At 37.1% G+C, this 20,604-nt stretch overlaps 1 protein-coding gene across 1 annotated transcript in view; it reads right to left on the bottom strand.

Moving 5' to 3' along the window:
• Positions 1–792: 792 nt before the first annotated feature.
• Positions 793–20,604, bottom strand: part of Cib2 (Calcium and integrin binding family member 2) — a 147,939-nt gene continuing 128,127 nt past the window's right edge. The window contains exon 5 of the mRNA XM_083140407.1: positions 793–1,035. Within this exon, the coding sequence (XP_082996533.1) occupies positions 818–1,035 (218 nt within the window). The 3' untranslated portion in view covers positions 793–817. The remainder of the gene's footprint in view (positions 1,036–20,604) is intronic.

Here is a 20,604-nt window from a genome sequence, read left to right as displayed (position 1 = left end):
ATGTTATTTTTTTTCTTGAAGAAAACGTTAAATAAATATTACAAATACTGTTTTTATAGCATGTGCCTTTCTTTAAAATGTCAGTGGGATCTCCTTACAAAGAAACACATTCCCTTTTGTAAATGTAGACTTGGGTAAAATAATAACCAGAATTTTGTTACTCGCATTTGAACATATTCGCTTCATTGAATTGATTTTTATGTGTATAGTTCCCTTCTCTATCGATGTTCGTATCCCAACGTTCCGCCCTTGGGAAAAAAAATATTTTGGTTGCTGTCCAAACCCGGAGTTTGTCACCTGCTGATCTTTTCATCAGATGAGAAGTGTTCCCCAGAAAGAGATCGGAAGAGTTAATAATGGTTGGGGGCTAAGTCAGGAGAGTAGGGAGGGTGTAGGATAGTTTGCATCGTTAGTTAACAATTGTCAGCCAATTTAAAGCCCTCAACATGCTTGAAACGAATCACTGACCACATCTCCAGTTTCGTGCACACCGTCAGTGGTTCCATTTTGCTATAATACGAGGCTTCTCCCGTTACTACAGGGATTTCAAGTAGAACACAGGGATGTTTCGTCTTCATAGCCATATTACCAGAGATAATATTTGCAAAATTCTACATTGTAGCCGCTTAAAGTTTGAACTTAGTAGAAAAGCATAAAAAATGGGAAGAAATTATACTTTATAAACATATGTTAGAAAAAACAAGAGCAAGAAACAAGATTCAATAGTTCTTTATTTTAATTTGTTGCACAAACAAGACAAGAAAATATAACATATATATGCTTACTGATTGCTGATGAGGATTTCCCTGCAAGAGCATCATATCCTGATATGAAAGGTGCTGAGGAAATCTGGTGCTCGGGTGATCACGTGTTCGAATTCGATGAAGGACAGCTTCCCGTCTCCGTCCACGTCCGATTCCTCAACGACCTTCTCGCAGACCTGGCTCACCTCTTCCGGAGTCAGCTCGTTCTGCGTGAGAAGCTTCAGGGTCTGCTCCAGATCCCTCGGCCCCAGGTGCTGGTCGTTGTCGAAGTCTGGGAACAAAAACAACAGGAGGAGGATTCGAATTTAATTTCATGCAAGCGGAACACACCTCTCAAGCTTTGAATTTTCGGGGAGAAGGTAGGGACGGTACTGATTCTCGCCTTTGTCCCGAAAAATGGATTCGGTCCAGAATTGTCGAGACGAGACCGAGAACGCTGGCTTCCGTGGTAGACTAATCACCTTAACGCGCTACAATGTCAAGAGGTGGCAGGTTCGAATCCTAGTCAAAGAATGAATAATTCTTAGCATCCGGATTTGGCTCTAAATGTCTATTTTGTTTCTGTGATCAAATTCATAGGCTTTCAGTACAGAAGTATGTTTCACGGTCGTTGAACTTACATTACATTGAGCCCAATGACGTATTTAGGGGGGTCCAGGGGCTCAGGACCACACCGAAAAACTTACCAAGTACTGAAATGAAATAATGAAAATGTACTTGTTTAGCATTTGTTGTACTGTAATCGGTTGCTATTTTTTTACTTTGAACTGGAAGGCTAGGATGATTATAGTGGGATCATTGCTTTGAAGGATAGTATTAAAGAAGATTCATGCATAGTACTACTTATGATAATATGCATTAATTATTAATCAGGAACTTTACCATTCCTCAATTGGATCTAACATCCTTTTTTATTATTCAATACATATTAATTTCTTTATCTATTTGACATTAATTTCCTTGTTTTTTGGCGATCTTAAGAGCAAGCAAGCTAGATAAGAAATACGTGCTGTCATACCTATATTCTTACACCATACTTTTACGTAGGCCTATTCATGTAATGATAAAAATGGGATATTATTAAATTTACATATTTTAATTAATATTTAATTTAAACATATTTTTTCTTAGACACTTGATTAGGAAACCCCGAAATATATTTCTAGATACGTGCCTGACTGTGCCTAACATTTTGAAAAAAAAAGTATTAAGTGGGTTTTGCCGGTTATCGAGTGAGGATTTTCCACAGTAGCCTAACTAACACGTTCTGCGCCCCACCCGCAACTTTCAGTTTTTTTTTTTTTTTTTTTATAAATAAGCTTTCCTTTCTAAAATATTATTTCACGCCTACATTAGACATATACAAATATGAAGGTACATACATGTAATTTGAATTAATGTAAAAACTGGTACGAAAGGTTAAGACAACAGACAAACTGTAGATAGATATGCATTATCATTACATATGAAAATTCACTGTTTCTACAAAAAATACGATATTGTTAATTGCCAATTACCAGTCCTATGCGTTTTTTTATGGAAGCAAATTCTTTTGCTAGTTTCGTCAAGTCCAGTTTTTGAGCCCGATCACTTTCGGTACTAAACAACGCCAGTCCACTCAATCTCACTCTTGTTATTGTGTTCTTCAAGTAATTTTTGATCAATTGTAGCTTCGAAAACGAACTCTCAGTTGATGAGGACGTCACAAATATCGTCAAATACAGCATATATAAGCAGTGCATACGTCAGGAATGCTACTAGCCAGAAATTTGTTTACTATCAACAGGAATTCTGTAACTTCGCTCATGTTCGACATGTTTTTCATTTTTATTATTATTATTTTAGTTTTGACACTACATTCCGAAAACAAACAATGTCTGTAGCTACATTTTCTTCATATTTCACCAAGAAAACAGCAAATTCCACTAACTGTCTGTCTGTGTGTTCCGTTAGGGTGGTGAGGCTTAAAAAGGTGAAGCTTTCTTTGACTTGTTTCATACACTGAAAGCTATTGTTTACTTGATTCACTACAATCTCTAAAGCACGGTAGAAAAACATATTTTCATGCCTGTCGTTTACCCTTCGATGACGTAATCAATGACTTGAACTATTCAGCTAAGAAAGGTTTTCCTCTAATCTGGTAATTCACTGATTTTCTAGTGATTAACATCTTCTGTTTGCAGTTGTAAGGACATAGAAATAAAATATGTTTGGTTGAAAATATATTTTAACGCCGAAAGGAAAACTTTTGTTAACTATCGATCTTTCTTAATTTATCATTCTTACTGTGCCCCCGAAGCCCGTGCTCCCCCCGGGGGTTGCGGGGGTGCTATTTACGTCACTGCAGGGGGTACTGAAATTTGACTCCACTCCCATGATGTCTTCAACTTACAATAAATCTTTAATTAACATTAGAATTAAGGGTGGTCGCCTGTCACTTGAAAAGTGCGCCAGAAAAAAATAGCAAAGTAGAAGGGGAGAATATTTTCTGGAGGGGAAGCAATATTTAATATATCCCTAATACAATACAAACGTGTTCATGTAGTTTTTTCTTGTTTGCTGGGTAGAGTAAGGGGACTGCCTAATCTACTGGTGAACGTCCTCTCCTCTCTGGCGCCGTCTTTGATGTCACTGCTTGCTACACGTTTAATCCGATTAGGATTTTGAGGTTGGAAGGCAAGTTAATGCCTAGTTTCGTGCTTGAAAAAAATAGTCAAGGTCCTCTTCATGCATAGAAAGGCTCATCGTGACTGAGCCTACAGTTTAAAGTAGGATCATAACCACAATGTGCCTCCACCGGGTATCGAACCTGGTACCCCTTGATTACAAACAGGGGCGCCGACTTGTCGAAGTTATTGGGAGGGACTCATCACTGAAATAAATTAATGAATGACTCACTATCTCATTTTTTAAAGTTTTGTCCTCCTCAAAATTTTTATTCACAGTTCGGATGAGAATATTAATTGTCCATGGATGGATATGTCACAAGTTTCGTCAACCATAATAGCAAAATATTCCCGACTTTTAATATCTGCTACCACCGAGCGCAAAACAGATCTCCCTAATATATCAATGATCTCGTTCTGAATGTCATGTGAGAGCCATTTGTAGCCCGAACGTCCCCTCCACTACCCTAGTTCATGCTCATAGTCTTTTGAAACTGTTTCTAGCAAAAAAATTAACAATACTCATAATTACATACTAGTATATAGTAATAAGTCATGTGTTTTGCTGTCTCTGGTCATAGCTCCCCCCCAAAGTTGATGGTTTAGCGGTCTCAGCCCCCCAAAGTTGATGGTCTAGAACATTTCAAATGTGTATTTAAAGTTAAGTTCATGTGGTACAATTCAGAGTAAACTTTACAAGAGAAGCAAAATAATACATTACATCCTCTTAAGCAATTTTTTTTGGTGGGCTCTGCCCCCACATCGTTAACATGGAGGAGGGGCTCGAGCAGCCCTACGCCCCATGGAGCTGGCGCCTATGATTATAAGGCAACGACATTACAACTGCCTGCCTATTTGGGTAGATTTTTCAAGCGTCTATAAATTTATGCTGTAATCGCTATGTTTTGTCCATCGTCAACTTCATCATTCATCCTCAATAACGCGATTAATCCAACAGGCGGAAAATTACAGAAATAGAAGAGAAGAAAAATACCTAGAACAAGACAGGAGCATGAAAATATCTTGACGAGACCGAAACGTACTGTTTGAGAGTATCTGGTTCGAATGCACGGTACTGCGAAATTAAAAATTGATTCTACGACTTATTCCGAATATTTATTGATAGGTTATGTGTGTGTTTTGATGTGCAAAAAGTTATGCTTTTAGTTTGTTTAAATAGTTTTTAAAGTTTTGTATCTATTACTTCGAGTCCGGAAATGAGAAAGCATTCATTCCTTTTTACCGATTTAAGGTTGAGCAAACCTTTCAGGAAACTTCCAGAACGGGGTTTTACGATTCACGTACAGTGGTCCGAAGTTCAATACTACCGCAGGACAGTTCCAGAGACTACCGTCAACTGGTGAATTATGGTTGTGTTTCATGTTTATTTCGATTGTCATACTTGTGTTCTGTTGAGCTTCGTGCAAAATGTCGGCATAATTAATATTATGAACAAATCTTTGCCCGATATCCTACATAGTTCTGTCAAAAACCAGTTCTTCTGCTTCCGGTTGCTTACGTACACGCCCCCTAGACTCCGAGGCTTGCAGCTACATGGTAGTGACGTACAACGAAAGGTACTGGCTTCTGTGCGATGTTCAATTGTCCTTCGCTGGCGATAAGCTCTACCAGTAGGAGTGTGTGTCAACAGGGAGTTGATTAATCGTAGGGCTGTTCAAGTGTTTTTTTTAAGCGTGAACAACAGTGAAAGATAGTTTAAAACAATATGCATAGTGTGTGATAATTGTCGACTTTAGAATATGGCTACGATTCGAGGTACGATGAGTCTTGTAGTGAGCAGCTCATTCGATTTTGCAAATCTAATTGTACGTACAGTAGACTAGCCGTTCCATTCCTGTAGCGTGTGTGGCAAGAACGACAAAATTGTGCTTGTTGTATGACGACCTTACGATGCCTTTCACGAATACATCTTTATTGCAAGATTAAACAAGGTAAGTGAAGTGTTGTTATGCCACTTAAGTGTAAAGCTAGAGCTACCAGAGGTTTTCGTGTTTGTCCGAACATGCCCTATATTTCACATATGCATTAAAATACGTCTTTTAATGGGATATGCAGAAAATCACAATAGGAATTTCATACTCACGAGTTCAAAATTCATTGTTTTTGAATTGAAAATTTCAATTTCACATTATTATTGCTAATCCTAGTGTTAAATATTTGGCTTGCTATGTTCCTCCTTTGCCAAACACACACTGAACACGATTGTAAAAACTAGGTTTCATACACTAACACACAACACCGACATACGTCTTTTGTATGTTCTAATGCATAATACGTACTTGAAAATAATATAAACTTTCACTTGAAATAGAAGGTCTGGCAACCCTAATTGTGAATCACATTGTCCTATATATGTGTATAGCGTGTTCAACTTTTCGCTTTCAGTGTTCTGGTAACTCAAACTTAACACATTCTGATAGCATTGTGTGGAATTTTACTGCGATTCCAAAGCATGCCAATCGGTATCTTTCTTGCATCACGTCATGCGATTTCGTAGGCACGCACCTGCTATTACCTGATGGCTTCCTCTGTACTCCAGCTAAAAAGTGTAAACTTTGGCATGCTTTAAGATTGTTTGTTACGAATGTTGCCTGTTGTTGTTTGCTCGCTGAGATGTGTTTTAGCTAAGTAATGTGTGGAATTATATGGTATGGTTAGGGTCAAATATCTCTTGCTATTTTTGTTCTCCTGTCCCAGAAACAAATTTTACGTTACATAAAACATGGAAAAATGTCGATTAAAATTTTGATTCGCTTTTTGAGTTTGCATACCACCGGTTTTTACGAATAAATAGCTGTGAAAGTGGTACGTCATTCAGGTGCTACTTGACACATTTCCCTTTGCAACTACATAGGGGATAATGTAGATTTTAAAGGTATGCATGTACGTATATTTGTAGACGATATCTTTCTTGTAAGGTATCTTATATATGATCGATTTCATTTCGTTAGGAGTATTACCTTTAATGATAATGGATTTACGCTGTTAGGTTTGATGCTGATAGAAATTTGACCTTTCTTTGTTAAAAATGTCAGGTTTGGTACTGTTAACATATCCAAGTATTCTCTCGCTTCTTGAGTGTGCATATAACACCGCCTCGGTTCACTCTCTAGGTTTTCTGCCTGTGTATAGGACCGGTGACAACCCACCATCGTGAGGCAATTGGGGAGCTACGAGTGAGTAGCGTAACCCGGTCTCGAATATCTCCTATAACAGCTGAGGGTTCGACATGCTGACCCAACGTCACCCCATTCATTACCTGTTGAAGATCTCCACACCTCTAGGCAGGATTGTGGAGGGAGACGGCAGTCGAGAAATAGGCCAAAGCCCTTCGATGGCTGTTGTGTCATGGGTTAGGTTATTTTATATGTTATTATACAGGGTTATTATAAATGATGGACCCATTTTCAAAACGTCATAGGTAGGGAAGTACAGATCCAAATTGAACAAGCTATATACCAATGGAAAGAGGAAGGTTCAAAGTTTCTGGCGGGCAGCGGCCGGCGGGCTGTGGTGGTTGCGGAAGCGGCCGGTAGAGTTCGCGCGAGGACCGTCTCTGTCAGTTGTGAGCGAGATGGCGACCTTGGAGCACAAGGTTTCCTGCGTGCTTGAGTTCGCGAAAAGTGAGTCGCAAATTGCAGTGCAGCGGGCATTCCGTACCAAATTCGGTAGCAAACCACCAACTGGGAAAAGCATTAGGCGTTGGTTTGAGCAATTTCAAGCGACTGGAAGTCGATTCAGCAGATATGCTTACGCGTGTGTGGAACGAGTTTGGCTACCGCGTCGATGTTTGCTGTGCAGCCAATGGTGGCCACATTGAACATTTATAACAGTTACAAACATTGTGGTAACAAACTTTGAACCTTCCTCTTTCCATTGGTATATAGCTTGTTCACTTTGGATTTGTACCTCAATAAATATGATGTTTTGAAAATGGGTCCATCATTTATAATAACCTTGCGAATAAAAAGTGGAAATAGTCCGAGATAAGTATTTTTTTACGTGCGAGGGGCATACTTTGAGACCTTATATGTGTTATTTGTGGTGTCCGCACCCTGAAGCAAATTTTATGTAATTTAACACATCGAAATCTATATCCTAAAAAAATCGACGTATTCTCGAGAGGGTACAGTGGGTTAAGGTCCACAAATTACATCGTGATGCAAAAAATAAGTCAATTGGCATGTTTGTATCACCGCACGTCATGTGATTTTGTTCTCTAAGAAAGGTTATAAATTTCATGATGTTACCCTACAAATAATGAGACGATAATTTTTCAAAAAAATATTTGTGAAAGCGATATACAGTGATGGACAAAAGTAATCATACAGTGGAACTGAAAGGAAGAAAGGACGAATTGCAGTAGCTAGGAATGCAATAAGGAAGTCAAAGCTGTTAATGCTTTACCATGTATGCACCAAACGATATATTGACAACAAAAATAAATATCAGATGCTGATTGTAGAAAAATAAAATACAAAACATTCTCAATACCCGCTTCTTTGGCTGGACAAAAGTATTCATACACCAACATAAAAGTTCACTTTGAAGAAAAGAAAGAAACAAATACCATGTCGTCATAATTTAGTATACATTCCTCTGTTATGGAGAATAGCTGTCAGTCTCTTTTGTATAGAATGAACAAGAGGCGTGGTTATTTCAGATGTAATATTGTGCCGCTCATGCAAAATGACCTCTTTCAGTCTATTCTTGCTTGTTATGTCATGTTTTCGGAGTCTGGTTTCCAAATGGCTCCAAAGATGTTCAATGGGCTTAAGGTTGGGGGACTGAGGTGGAGTTTTGAGTGTGTGGGGAGTATTATATAACAACCAAAGGCGGACAATCTCAGCTGTATGTTTAGGGTCGTTGTCCTGCTGGAAGTGAAAATCATTCCCAAGACCCAAATGATCGATACTCTGCTGCAAATTGTTCTTCAGAATATCCAAATAGACAAATCTATCCATAGTTCCCTCAATAAAGACGAGTTCTCCAACACCTGAGGCTGACATACAGCCCCAGACTATAACGCCACCACCTCCATGTTTAACTGTGGCCAAGAGATTTCGAGGCTCAAGCTCAGTATTGGCCTTTCTCCACACCAAAATTCTACCATCACTATGGATAATATTGAATATACTCTCGTCCGTAAACAACACTTTATCTCAGAAGTCCAAACTTTTACTCACATACTCCTTTGCAAATGTTAATCTGGCCTTCTTGTTCTTCTTACTGATGTATGGCTTCCTTCTAGGTACACTAGCTCTGTACCCTGCTCGGTTGAAAAGCCATCTAATACTTATTGAGGACACTTGTTTTCCCAGGTGTTCGTGAACATGTGACGACACTGCTAATGATGTTAATTTTGGGTTTTTATTGATCATTCTCAACAATCCTTTTTTCTCTCTCGAAGTAAGTTTCTGAGGATGCCCAACCCTTTCCCTATTTATCAGCACTTTTGTGTCTTTATATCGTTTGATGACACTTTGCACAGTCGCACGACTACTCCCAAGTATGTCTGCGATTTTAGAATATGATTTCTTATTGTGGTATAATGATATCATAATTTTCCTCTTTTCGATCGTGGTTTCCTTCCCTTTGCGGCCCATTTGACTTCCTGCAGCACGCCAACACCAAACCAACCACTTCCTTACACAGGTGCAACTGCAGTAAACACATATCTGGGACTGAATGATGGAAACGGTTGTTTCACGAACTTTTTTTGGGGTTTATAACCTGGTGTATGAATACTTATGACCATCCAGAAAGCAGCTTATCTAAGGATTACCCACATTTCTCACGACAATTTTAATTGTATGCACACAATTGGTTTGCGTTTCTATTCTTGCCATTCCAATGGAGCATATGTGCTACAGACGTGACTTGCCTTTACGGTCTTCTTTGTATAATAACATGTTTCATTCAGACAATGCCTTTGTATGAATACTTTTGTCCATCACTGTATATTACGGTTTCTGTTATATGCATTATTGTAAGTTAGTAAATGGCTGCATACAGTTGGATGGAAAAATTTTATTTCCATTATCGATACACCTAAGATGGTGCTCTTTTCATTCATTTCCTTCTGACGACTGGAAACTGTGACGTGCTCAGCATTTTCGAAGGAAAGGGGGGGGTACGTATAATTATTTTAGTAGTCGGTACTAATTTGGCCATCTTTCACTGCCTTTGGTGTTCTTTATTTATGGGAATACTGGGTCAAATGGGGTAGATTATGACCTTGGGCACGAAACTGGCTGGAATTCTGCTGATTCTTGTGCAGATGATGCCAATTGATTCGTTGGCGTTTTGTTTCATTTTTTAATTATTTTTTTTACAAGGAATTATATTCCGTGCTATGAGTACTTTTCACAATTTTAGAACACGGGCGTAGCCAGAATTAGGAGCGATTTTAACATACCGGGAATTTCTCCATTTTGTTTGAAATTCGGCATACTCACTAAATTAGGGCTCTTAATCACGAATCTGAAGTTAAAATTTGGCGCTCACGTATCAAACTTGCAAAATAAGAGGGTCAGTCATCGCAACCGACAATGCACAATTGCTCATTATTTATCGCAACATTTTCCGTTTCGAATACTTAAAGAACGAAATATATATATTCCTGATATTACTACGACCCTAAATTTTTTTAACTATGTTTCCTAACCTAACCTAACCTAACCTAACCATGCGCCAATGGTTCGTGGGGCTAGCGCCAATGGTCCGTGGGGCTAGCCATAATTCAGGAATTTCTATACGTGAGCGCCAAATTTTAAGTGCAGATTCGTGATTAGGAGACCCAAATTAGTAAGTATCCGAAATTTCAAACAAATTGAAGAAATTCCCTGTATTGTTAAATTATACCTTTTGACTATACTCTTCGTAAAATAGCACTTTAAAGTGTTTGTGCAAAATGTGATAAAATAAACAAGGAACACTATTTTTTACGCAAGATGCTTCATCTGCATTATTTCGCAGCTTAGTATGAATTAAATATATGTTTAGCACGTAATTTCATTCTTTTACACTAGTAGGGCAAAATATACGTAATGTTTTTCGGCTTATCGCTAGTAGTACAAAGGAGAAAGGTCCATACGTAGGGGGCATAAATACAGTTGCGACCGATTTCATTTCCATTCCCTCGCATAACATGAAAACATGCAAAAGTTGCCAATGTTTTATGTATCGTAAGAGTAGAACATTTTTGGTGAAGCAAGTTGGATTTGACTGCATTCACATTATACGTATAGTGATATCTCAATCGACATTATCAGGCAGGAACTCTGTGTTCTAGTACAGTAGTATAAAAGTATATACAACCAGCACACTTATAGCGTACAAATGATGAGCTCATTTGATTAAACAGCCCGATTTGCCTACACTTAAAATTATGCCAAGATGCCCTTATTCCCCAATTCTTCAAGTGTGATATGCTCTTAATTCCAAGAATTTTGAATCCTAGTGTACAAATGATGAGCCCCCTCAGATTGATTTGCCCACACTTAAAATTATGTCAAGTATCCATATGATTTTATTGTTTATAGTGTGTTATTCTGTCAAAATCCCAAGAATCTTGAATTCTAGTGTACAAATGATGAGCCCCCTCAGATTGATTTGCCCATACTTACAAAAGTTGCATCAGCCAGATTGTTGTCCATAAGCTTGTTAAAAATATGCCCCTTTTTGATATTGTTTTGGATACACTTAAAAACTAAGGCAAAATGCCACTCTCACCCACCCACACCCATACCCACACATATTTACTTCTGGTTTATTTCCATTGCATCATGCTGTGCAACAAATTATTATCCAATATTATGCAACAAATTATGATGCAAGAGCTATTACATCATGCTGTGCAACAAATTATTATCTAATATTATGAAGCAAATTATTAGGCATGTATTGTTTTCTAATTGGTTAATTATGACATAATGTGATGATGTGTTATATTCTGATTGCTTTATTGTTTCAGATGTTTTAATCCGTGCTTAGGGTATATAAAGAGATTTTGCATTACTCCTCAGCCAGTATTGTGAGAGTGGCTGAGGAGAACAGATGTGTTGTTACAGTGCTTCTCATACTTACAGGCCTGTTTGGTTTAATATATAATTCATATTAAATATATTTCTGGTATATTGAACAAAAGGGCTTATATTTTGTATAAAAAAATCTGATATTTGTTGCATCCAGCTTGTTTGTTGTAATCCACTCATATTTAGAGTCAGGCTTATATCTGTCCCAGCCTGTTATACAAAAATCAATACATAACACAGCGCTAGGTCATTGTCTTTCTAGGACATGCATGTCTGTGCAGGCATTTGCGGAAGGTCAGTGTAGATCAATATTTATTCTCTTTTTCCACTTGTAGGCTATTAGCTTTACAACCTGTCATAATAAGCATAGAGTTTTGGTTTAAAACCCAAAAAATTTTATATAATAAACTGAGAATAAAAATTAATAATATTAACATATTAAATATACACAAGAAATATACAAATCACACAGCTGAACAATATATATATATATATATTAAGTACAAAATTTTGAATTGAACCCCAGGAAATCTTATATAATAAACCAACAACAAAAATGCCAAATCAAAAATATTGCAATCAGTGTAATAAGAATATATCCAGCCCCAATTGGGCCAGACACCAAAAGAATTGTAACCCAGGCAAATTCAGAACTCCCACTAAAATATGTTCTAAATGCAATAAAATATTTAGCAAGGCATATTTCAATAGACATGTGGGTTCTTGTTCTGTACAGTCATCAACATTGCCCCCACAACCATCTACATCTGGTCTGAAAAGGAAGCATGAAACACCTGTTAATGCTGGACCGGCAAAGCAGCCACGCTATGAACCCATCCATAGCAGTTTTAATGGCCAATTAAGGGATCACCATTTTGTATCAGAGCCAAGATGTGACATTAAGAATTTTTTGAATAGTATAAATCCAGATGTGCAGGCAATTCTAAATGCACAAAATGGCTCTTATAAGCTGTCTCTCAAATTGTTTACACAATATAAGAAGCCAAATGGCACAAAATTTACACAGCCCCACATAACAGAAACTGTACCTGTATATTCAAATGCAAATTCAGACAAAATAACAAGCAGTTTGATAGATCAATTGAATATTAAACACTCTGAATTTGCTGGAAAAGAGTCAGGATGGAGCCTATGCGGATCTCCACACAAGCTCTATGTTAATATTTCTGAATTCAGCCCATTACAAGGATCTACATATCTGCCATTACCTGCCAATATTAAAAACAAAAAAGCCGTGGTTAACATAGAAAATAATGATGAGAAATGCTTTTTGTGGTGTATTTTAGCTGCTTTGTATCCAGTTTCAAGAAATCCTGAGAGAATAACTTATTATAAACAACATGAACATGATTTTGATGAAGCAATGGAGGGTTTAGAATATCCAATGTCTGTTCAGAATATTGATAAATTTGAAAAAAAAAAGGCCAGGGATATTAATAGTAAACAATTATCTATTAATGTTTTTATTTGTTCTACTGGCCGTAGCAATTGCTTGATAGCACCTCTCAGAATCAGTACATTTGATGATGATTCTGCTGTTCCGATTGATCTGCTCTTAATTGAAGGGGATGCCACATATCATTACACTCTGATACACAGTCTTGAAGAAAACAACAAGGCAAATCCAATACAATATTCAAGTTGTGTAGAAGATGTTTAATTGTATTTGATGGTAGAAAAATGGTGAATGGTGTTTGTGAACAGAATGCAGAAATTGCTAAAAACAAGTTACTTGAGCATCTGAAATACTGTGGCAACCATAAACCTGTTCATTTGCTTATGCCTAATCCAAGCCTCTATGGTTATGCTATGATGGATAAATTGCCATATGCAGGGCTTGAGTGGGTTGAAAATTTCAATATTGAAGATCTTAAAGATTTTGATGACAGTGACTATGGACTCTTCTTAGAGGTTGATCTGACAATTCCAGATGATTTACACAAGACATTTTCTGATCTGCCCCCAATTCCTGAGGTTAAGTGTTCACCTGGCTCTAAACAAAAGAAATTGATGATGACTCTGGAGCCAAAACAGGGCTATGTCATATATTACAAAAACCTCCAGTTCCTGATGAATCATGGTGTTCAAGTGAGCAAAGTTAGAAAAGTTTTGAGGTTCAGGCACTCAAGATGGTTGAAACCATATATTGATACAAACACAGAGCTTCGAACATCTGCAATGAGCCAATTTGATAAGACCTTGTTTAAATTGATGGTCAATTCAGTGTATGGCAAAACAATTGAAAATGTCAGAAAACATATTGATGTTAAAATAATTACTGACCCCAGCCGGAGCAAAAAATTGATAGCAAAGCCCAACTTCAATTACAGAAGAATTTATGATGAGAATATGGCACTTTTCAACATGAAAAAAACAAAGATTAAGTTTGATAAGCCTATTTATGTAGGGGCTGTGATATTGGAATTGGCCAAATTACACATGTTAAAATTGTATGATAATGTGTTGAAACCTTTTTATGGTGATTGTGTAAAATTGATGTACATGGACACAGATAGTTTTATTCTTGATATTCAAACAGAAGATGTTTATAAGGGTATGTCACAGCCTGAATTGTTTAAATATTTTGATACCAGTGAACATTCAAAAATTCAACCCCACAACAAAAAGGTGCCTGGCAAGTTAAAAGATGAGACACTTGGTGAAGTTATTGTGGCATTTGCTGGGTTAAGGGCCAAGATGTACAGTTTTGAAACATGTAGTGGCGCTGTTGCCAAAAAGGCCAAGGGCATTGGCAGAGTGACTGTAGACAAAGAGCTTGAATTTGAAGATTACAAAAATTGCCTCAAATCATGTAGCACAATCACAACATCAGAAAATAGAATTCAGAGTGTGGATCACTTGTTGACTACAAATATTGTAAGAAAAGTGGCTCTGGACCCACATGATGATAAGAGATGCATTTTGTCATGTGGCATACATACTTTACCATGGGGGCATTGTGATTTGAAAAATGGCAATCAATGCCCAATTACAGAGCATGATTTGAAATAAATAAACATGCCTATGAACTTATTTGGGTTCAAAAAACAGGCTATTATGGATCTGCCAACACCACAACCCTCTTCTGATATGATATCTAAACTAAGTGCTTTGTTAATTATTCATCTGAACAGCATACTTACAGATGTTGATGATGAAACATGTAAAACATTGTACATATTTAACAATAATTTAAATTATTACCAATTACCTGTAGGTGGTCAATTGCAATTTATTACAACTCCTGAGGGTAATGTCAAGATTTCAGTAGGGAGAAATATTTATAGAATTAAGCACTCAAACATGATTTCTGGCACTGTATATACTGTTTCTGCTGGTGACTGCTTATATATTGAGGTCCCTGGATCCTATGACAAGCTTATACCTTTTTTCATAGAATTAAGAATCAGATATTCAATAATAAATAACCACTAAAACAAAATGCCCAATGATATATTTGGCCATACAAGACATGAAGATCACAGTGATGAGATTCTGATGCTTGATGTCAGAGTCAAGAAATTAAGAAGTGATTTACAAGCTTTACATACCACACTCAATGCCAGTCTTCAATTAGAAATTACAAATTTACAATCACAATGCATGGACCCTCTTCTTAAAATTGATTCTGAACTAAAATGCTGCTTCAGAAATATACTGACCTGGCCACATTGGATAATTTTCAAAGTTTAGAAGAAGCTGTAGCAGCTCTTCAAGCCAAATTTAAGAGCCAGGCCACCAACTCTGAGCAATTGAAACAACAATTGGAAGAGCAGATAAATAATGTCCAGACACAGCTCCAAACAATTGTCAAAAGCATAAAATCACAAGAAGATTTTGATCTAGTGATTTCCACTCTAAAAGAACAGATTCAATCACTCCAAATACCTAATCTGGACCCTCTGAACAATGCCATAGCCGAGGTTAAAGAAAAAATTGAGACACTTGAAAATTTTATGAACAACTTGCCATCTTCTGATGCTTTGAGTGCAATAACTCGGAGTGTTGCCAACATCAAGCTGCAACTTGAAACATATGAAGATTTTGGAAAAATTCAAAGTACCATAACCCATCTTGAGGGTACAATAGCAGCAGTGCAAAGTGATTTGACAAATATACAAGAATCTCTAGAATCCCGCCTGCCCGGTATTGTAGACACACTTGTCAGTGTCCAGCAACAGATCACAAAGCTTGAAAACCTCAACACTGAATCTGAGCTATCTCATTTTCATCACTTGATCGATGATATCCAAACAAAACTTGAAATTTTACAACAATCAACACCCACTCAGGCAGATATAGCTCTGCTCCAAAATGCTATGCAAAATGTGGCTGATGCTTCTGAATTAAACAATGTAAAATTGGCACTTGAATCTTTGCAGAATACTGTATCAAATCTGCCTACATCACAGGAACTTAAAAATATTAAGAGAGCTGTGAATAGGATATTGAAATCAGAAGATATCAAGAATATCCAGACAGAGATCAAACAACTTACTCAGACAGTGGCCACTCTACCAACTAATCAACATATTAATGAACTGCATGCCCTGTTTGAGGATATCAGAAGACAGGTCCATGATCTTACTGCTCAAAATTCAAAATTGGCAGTTATTGAAAATTTGCAACAAATTGTAGCTAATATCAAGCAACAGCTAGGGACCATGGAATCCAATCAAGCAGATGCTTTGTCTGTTTTTGCCACCCAGCTTCAAGAGATTGTGCAACAATACAAGAAACTTGTTGTGGACATAAAAATCAAGCCAGGCCATGATGATGTTGTTAGGACCATCAATGAGCATCTTGAATCTGTAACAAGCAGATTGCTTACAGCAGAAAAAGAAATAACAGGCATAATCGAGAATCCAAAACAAACAGTAATTCTTGTATTGTACAGCATCCCCAACAAAGAATATGATTCACCATTTACACCAGGTGGTAAAATATATATGCTGTCCCCTGCACAATTTTATTACCAGTTTTTTGTTGGGGGCACACTGAGACCAATCAAGATCAAATATTGGCTTCAACCACAGGCACACCACTACCCCACCTTATCAATAACAAATGCTGATAACAAAGCAAAAATCACCAGTGTAGAGTTAGAGGATTTTACAGACCCCAATACATTAGAAACAGCCTATGCTGAAGATGATGGCTCTCTGGAATTTAAAATACAAATAGGGGGCAAATTATATTTAGAAAATCCTGTAGTATCAGCTGCTGAACACCCCATAGTTGCAATATTCTTGTTTTCATATTATGTCTAGACAAATTATTGTTGATGAATTACACAGACAAGCCAGACATAATTATAAGAGACTGCCAGTAGTTACAAAAGGCATAGATGATTTATGGCAGAGCGACTTGATTGAAATGGCAAGTGGACAGCTGAAAAACTTAGACAAAATCAACAAGGGCTACAAGTATCTACTCACTGTCATAGACACATTTTCAAAATTTGCCTGGGCTGTGCCACTCAAATCCAAGACAGAAGCCATCAGGACAATCATCAATCAGAGTGGAAGATCACCGCGCTATTTGCAAACAGATAATGGCAAAGAATTTTATAATTCTGTGTTCCAACAATTTATTAAAAGCCAGTCAATAAAACATTATTCGAGTTACAGTGATCTCAAAGCCTCAATTGTAGAGAGACTGAACAAAACCCTAAAAAATCTTATGTATAAACAATTTACACTTCAAGGTAATTATAAATGGATTAATATTCTTCCAGAACTTCTACATAAATATAACAACTCGGTCCATTCCACAATCAACATGAAACCCTCTGAAGTAACTTCATCTGATGAGCAAAAATTGATCAGGACTGTTTATTATCCTAGATACCAGCCAACAACAAGAAAGGCCAAATACAAGTTGGGTGATCAAGTAAGAATCAGCAAATATAAGCACTTATTCAAAAGAGGCTTTACAAGAAACTGGAGCACTGAATTATTTACAGTGGTTCAAATTAAACCTGGGACCCTTAACACATATATAATAAAAGACCACCGAGGAGAAATTCTCAAAGGCAGATTCTATGAAGAAGAACTCAACAAAACTAAACAGCCTGACACATATCTCATAGAAAAAATCATCCGCAGAAAAGGCGACAAGTTATTTGTCAAATGGCTAGGACTTCCAGAACACAGCTGGATCGATGCAGACAAAGTGATAATATGAGCACCTGGGATGTTATAAAAAGGCTGCCAGAACCTGAACAGCAGATTAAGAGAAATGGCAAGTTGCTGCCTGATAATATTAGATGTCTTATTGTTGGGCCATCGGCTTGTGGTAAAACTACACTAATGATTGATAATTTTTTATTGGCACCCAACTGGTTAGACTGGAAAAATAGGCACTTGTATGTCTTCTCTAAGAGCTTGGAACAATTAAAATATCAGCAGCTGATGAAGCTATATGATGGATTGGATATAGCCACTTTTGAACCAGATGTTAAGCCACTCCATGAATGTCTCGATAATTCTGTTGTTGTGTTTGATGACATTATACTGGATAATCAAAACAAGGTTAGGAATTTCTTTACACAGGGCCGACACAAAAACATTGATTGCTTCTACCTGGCACAGACTTTTTCTAAAATTCCGAAGCAGCTGATCCGAGACAACAGCAATTTTATATGTGTGTTTCATCAAGATCATACCAACCTCAAACACATACATGATGAATATGTAGGTGGGGACTTGAGCTACAATGATTTTTCCAAGTTTTGCAGTAGGTGCTGGAACCAGGACAGTTATGGGTTTGTCACAATTGATATGACAAGAAAACCCAATAGTGGCAAATACAGAAATAAAATCAACAATTTTCTAGACATTGAAACATATATAAATAACCATGAAAAGGTCAATTATTGATGATCTTAAATTAAGAGATTATCTTGTAAAAAGATTTAAGGGATGGAAATCACAGAACCGAGGAATTTATGAACAAAACAAACAAACAGAACAGCCTATTATTGATGCTATTAGTGAATTAGGTAAAAATATCAAAACTGTTACAGAGCAAAATCAAAATTTGATCACAGAGCTTGTACCTGTAGCTGCAAGGAACATATTAGATTATCCAATCACCCCACTTTCCAGTATTCATACACCTAGTCCTGTAGCTCCTCGAAGAATTGAAGCTACTCTGGATCCTATTGAATTGGGTCTTCTTGCTCAAAAATATTTAAGCACACCTAAAGACAACAAAGATGAGGTCTTTGGCTTATATGCTGACACAGAGCGTGATGGTAGCATCATACATAGAATTGGCAATTTCAGAGTAACATTTATGGGAGATGATATAATTGTATATTCAGAATCTCATCTTGGAGAAAAGGGTGGTTTTGTTAAGTATCTTGGAACACCTGGATTGTGGGAACTGATGACTAGGAAAAGGCCTGGCAGCTATACAGATCAAAATTATGAACATTACAAAGAAATATTAATAAAATCAGATGCTCTATACCAGAACAATGATCCCACACAAAAAAGAGTCAAGTCTAGCAGTGGAGCAAAATACAACAATTTAATCAAGCCCATATGGTCACAAATTAAGACTGGCAGTGGAATCAAACAATACAACACGCTGCCTAAAGAATTTGTGTGGGTTGATGATGTCAGGAAACTTGTAGATAGGTTATTGGTGATAGCTGGGGAGGAAAATGCTGGCAACCACAATTTTTACAATGAAAAGGTTGGAATTATGGACATGATAAGCACAAAATTGTCTAATTTTATAGTGAATGACACTAAGGGGATTGGATATCTTATAAAAATTATTAATACTCTACCACCTAAATTTTGGAATATTTCTGAGGGTCGGGGGTTGGTTAATGACATTATAAACAAGCTGCCATTTGAACTACACATTCCAGGCTATCAGTATTGTGGTCCAGGGACAAAATTGGACCATAGATTAAACACAGGTGATCCTGGTGTTAATCCCCTAGATGCTGCTTGTAGAGACCATGACATAGTATACAACACACATTCTGATCTTGACAAGAGACATGTTGCAGACAAGAAATTAGAAGAGGCTGCATTTGGTAGATTTGTAAGCAAAGATGCTTCTTTAAGTGAAAAAATAGCAGCATTGGGGACCACCATAGCTATGAACACCAAACAAAAACTGGGGTGGGGGCTGTGAATATGTATATAATAAACCTACAATGAAGGCCAAGGGTGTTATGTATCAAATACCTTATGCAGGTCTTAAATCTCTTAAAACTATTGATAGTCTTTTAACCAAAAAGCAGCGCAAGAAAAAAAGCTCTTGTCTTGCAAAGGGTCATGGTATGAAATTGTTGCTTAGTACCCCCCAATTAAAAAAATTACAACAATCCAGAAAAAAATCACATGTGGGGGGTTTCATATTTACTATCCCGGCCATCTTAGCAGCACTCGGGGCTGTTGGGAGCTTGGCTGGGGGATCAGCTGCCATAGCAAAAACAATAATAGATGCCAAAAAGAATAAGGCAGAATTAGATGAGCAGAGGCGCCATAACCTGGCCATGGAGAAACAAGGCAAAGGTGTTAAGAGAGCCATGAATAAGTTTAAAAAAAACAAGAGCCGCTTACAAACCAAGATATTGAAGCTTTAATCATGCCACTGGGCATCAAAAATTTTAGAGGTGTGTACATGTCTGATTCTTTACCAGAACAACCACTCAACAAAGAGTGTGGCATTGTTAATTTGGATAAGTACAAAAATCAGGGCACTCACTGGATCTGTTATCTTAAATATTTAAACAATGAGGCATTTGTGTTTGATTCATTTGGAGGTGTTCCACCTGAAAATTTAATAAAATATCTAAAATCAGCTAATCTTTATTACAATAATGCCCGTGTTCAAAACTTCAAAGATGTTAATTGTGGACATTTGTGTTCATCTGTTCTTAGATATACGTCTCAAATAAATAAACCATCAATTGAAAATTTTCAAAAAGCCTTGTGGTATTTAAAACATCATGGGGGTATTCCATCTCACCAGCCAAAATTCAATATTGAAACTCAAATTACATGATGATATAGCGTATCCCAAAACAATAGCTCTCAGAGCATTTTATGGCATGTACTTGATCCCTAA

Source organism: Lepisma saccharinum, chromosome 1 (assembly GCF_977018435.1).
Source record: "Lepisma saccharinum chromosome 1, izLepSacc3.1, whole genome shotgun sequence".
NCBI classification, from domain to species: Eukaryota; Metazoa; Arthropoda; class Insecta; order Zygentoma; family Lepismatidae; genus Lepisma; species Lepisma saccharinum.
Note: the sequence above shows the minus strand (reverse complement) of the source record. Positions and strands in the feature narration are given on the sequence as shown.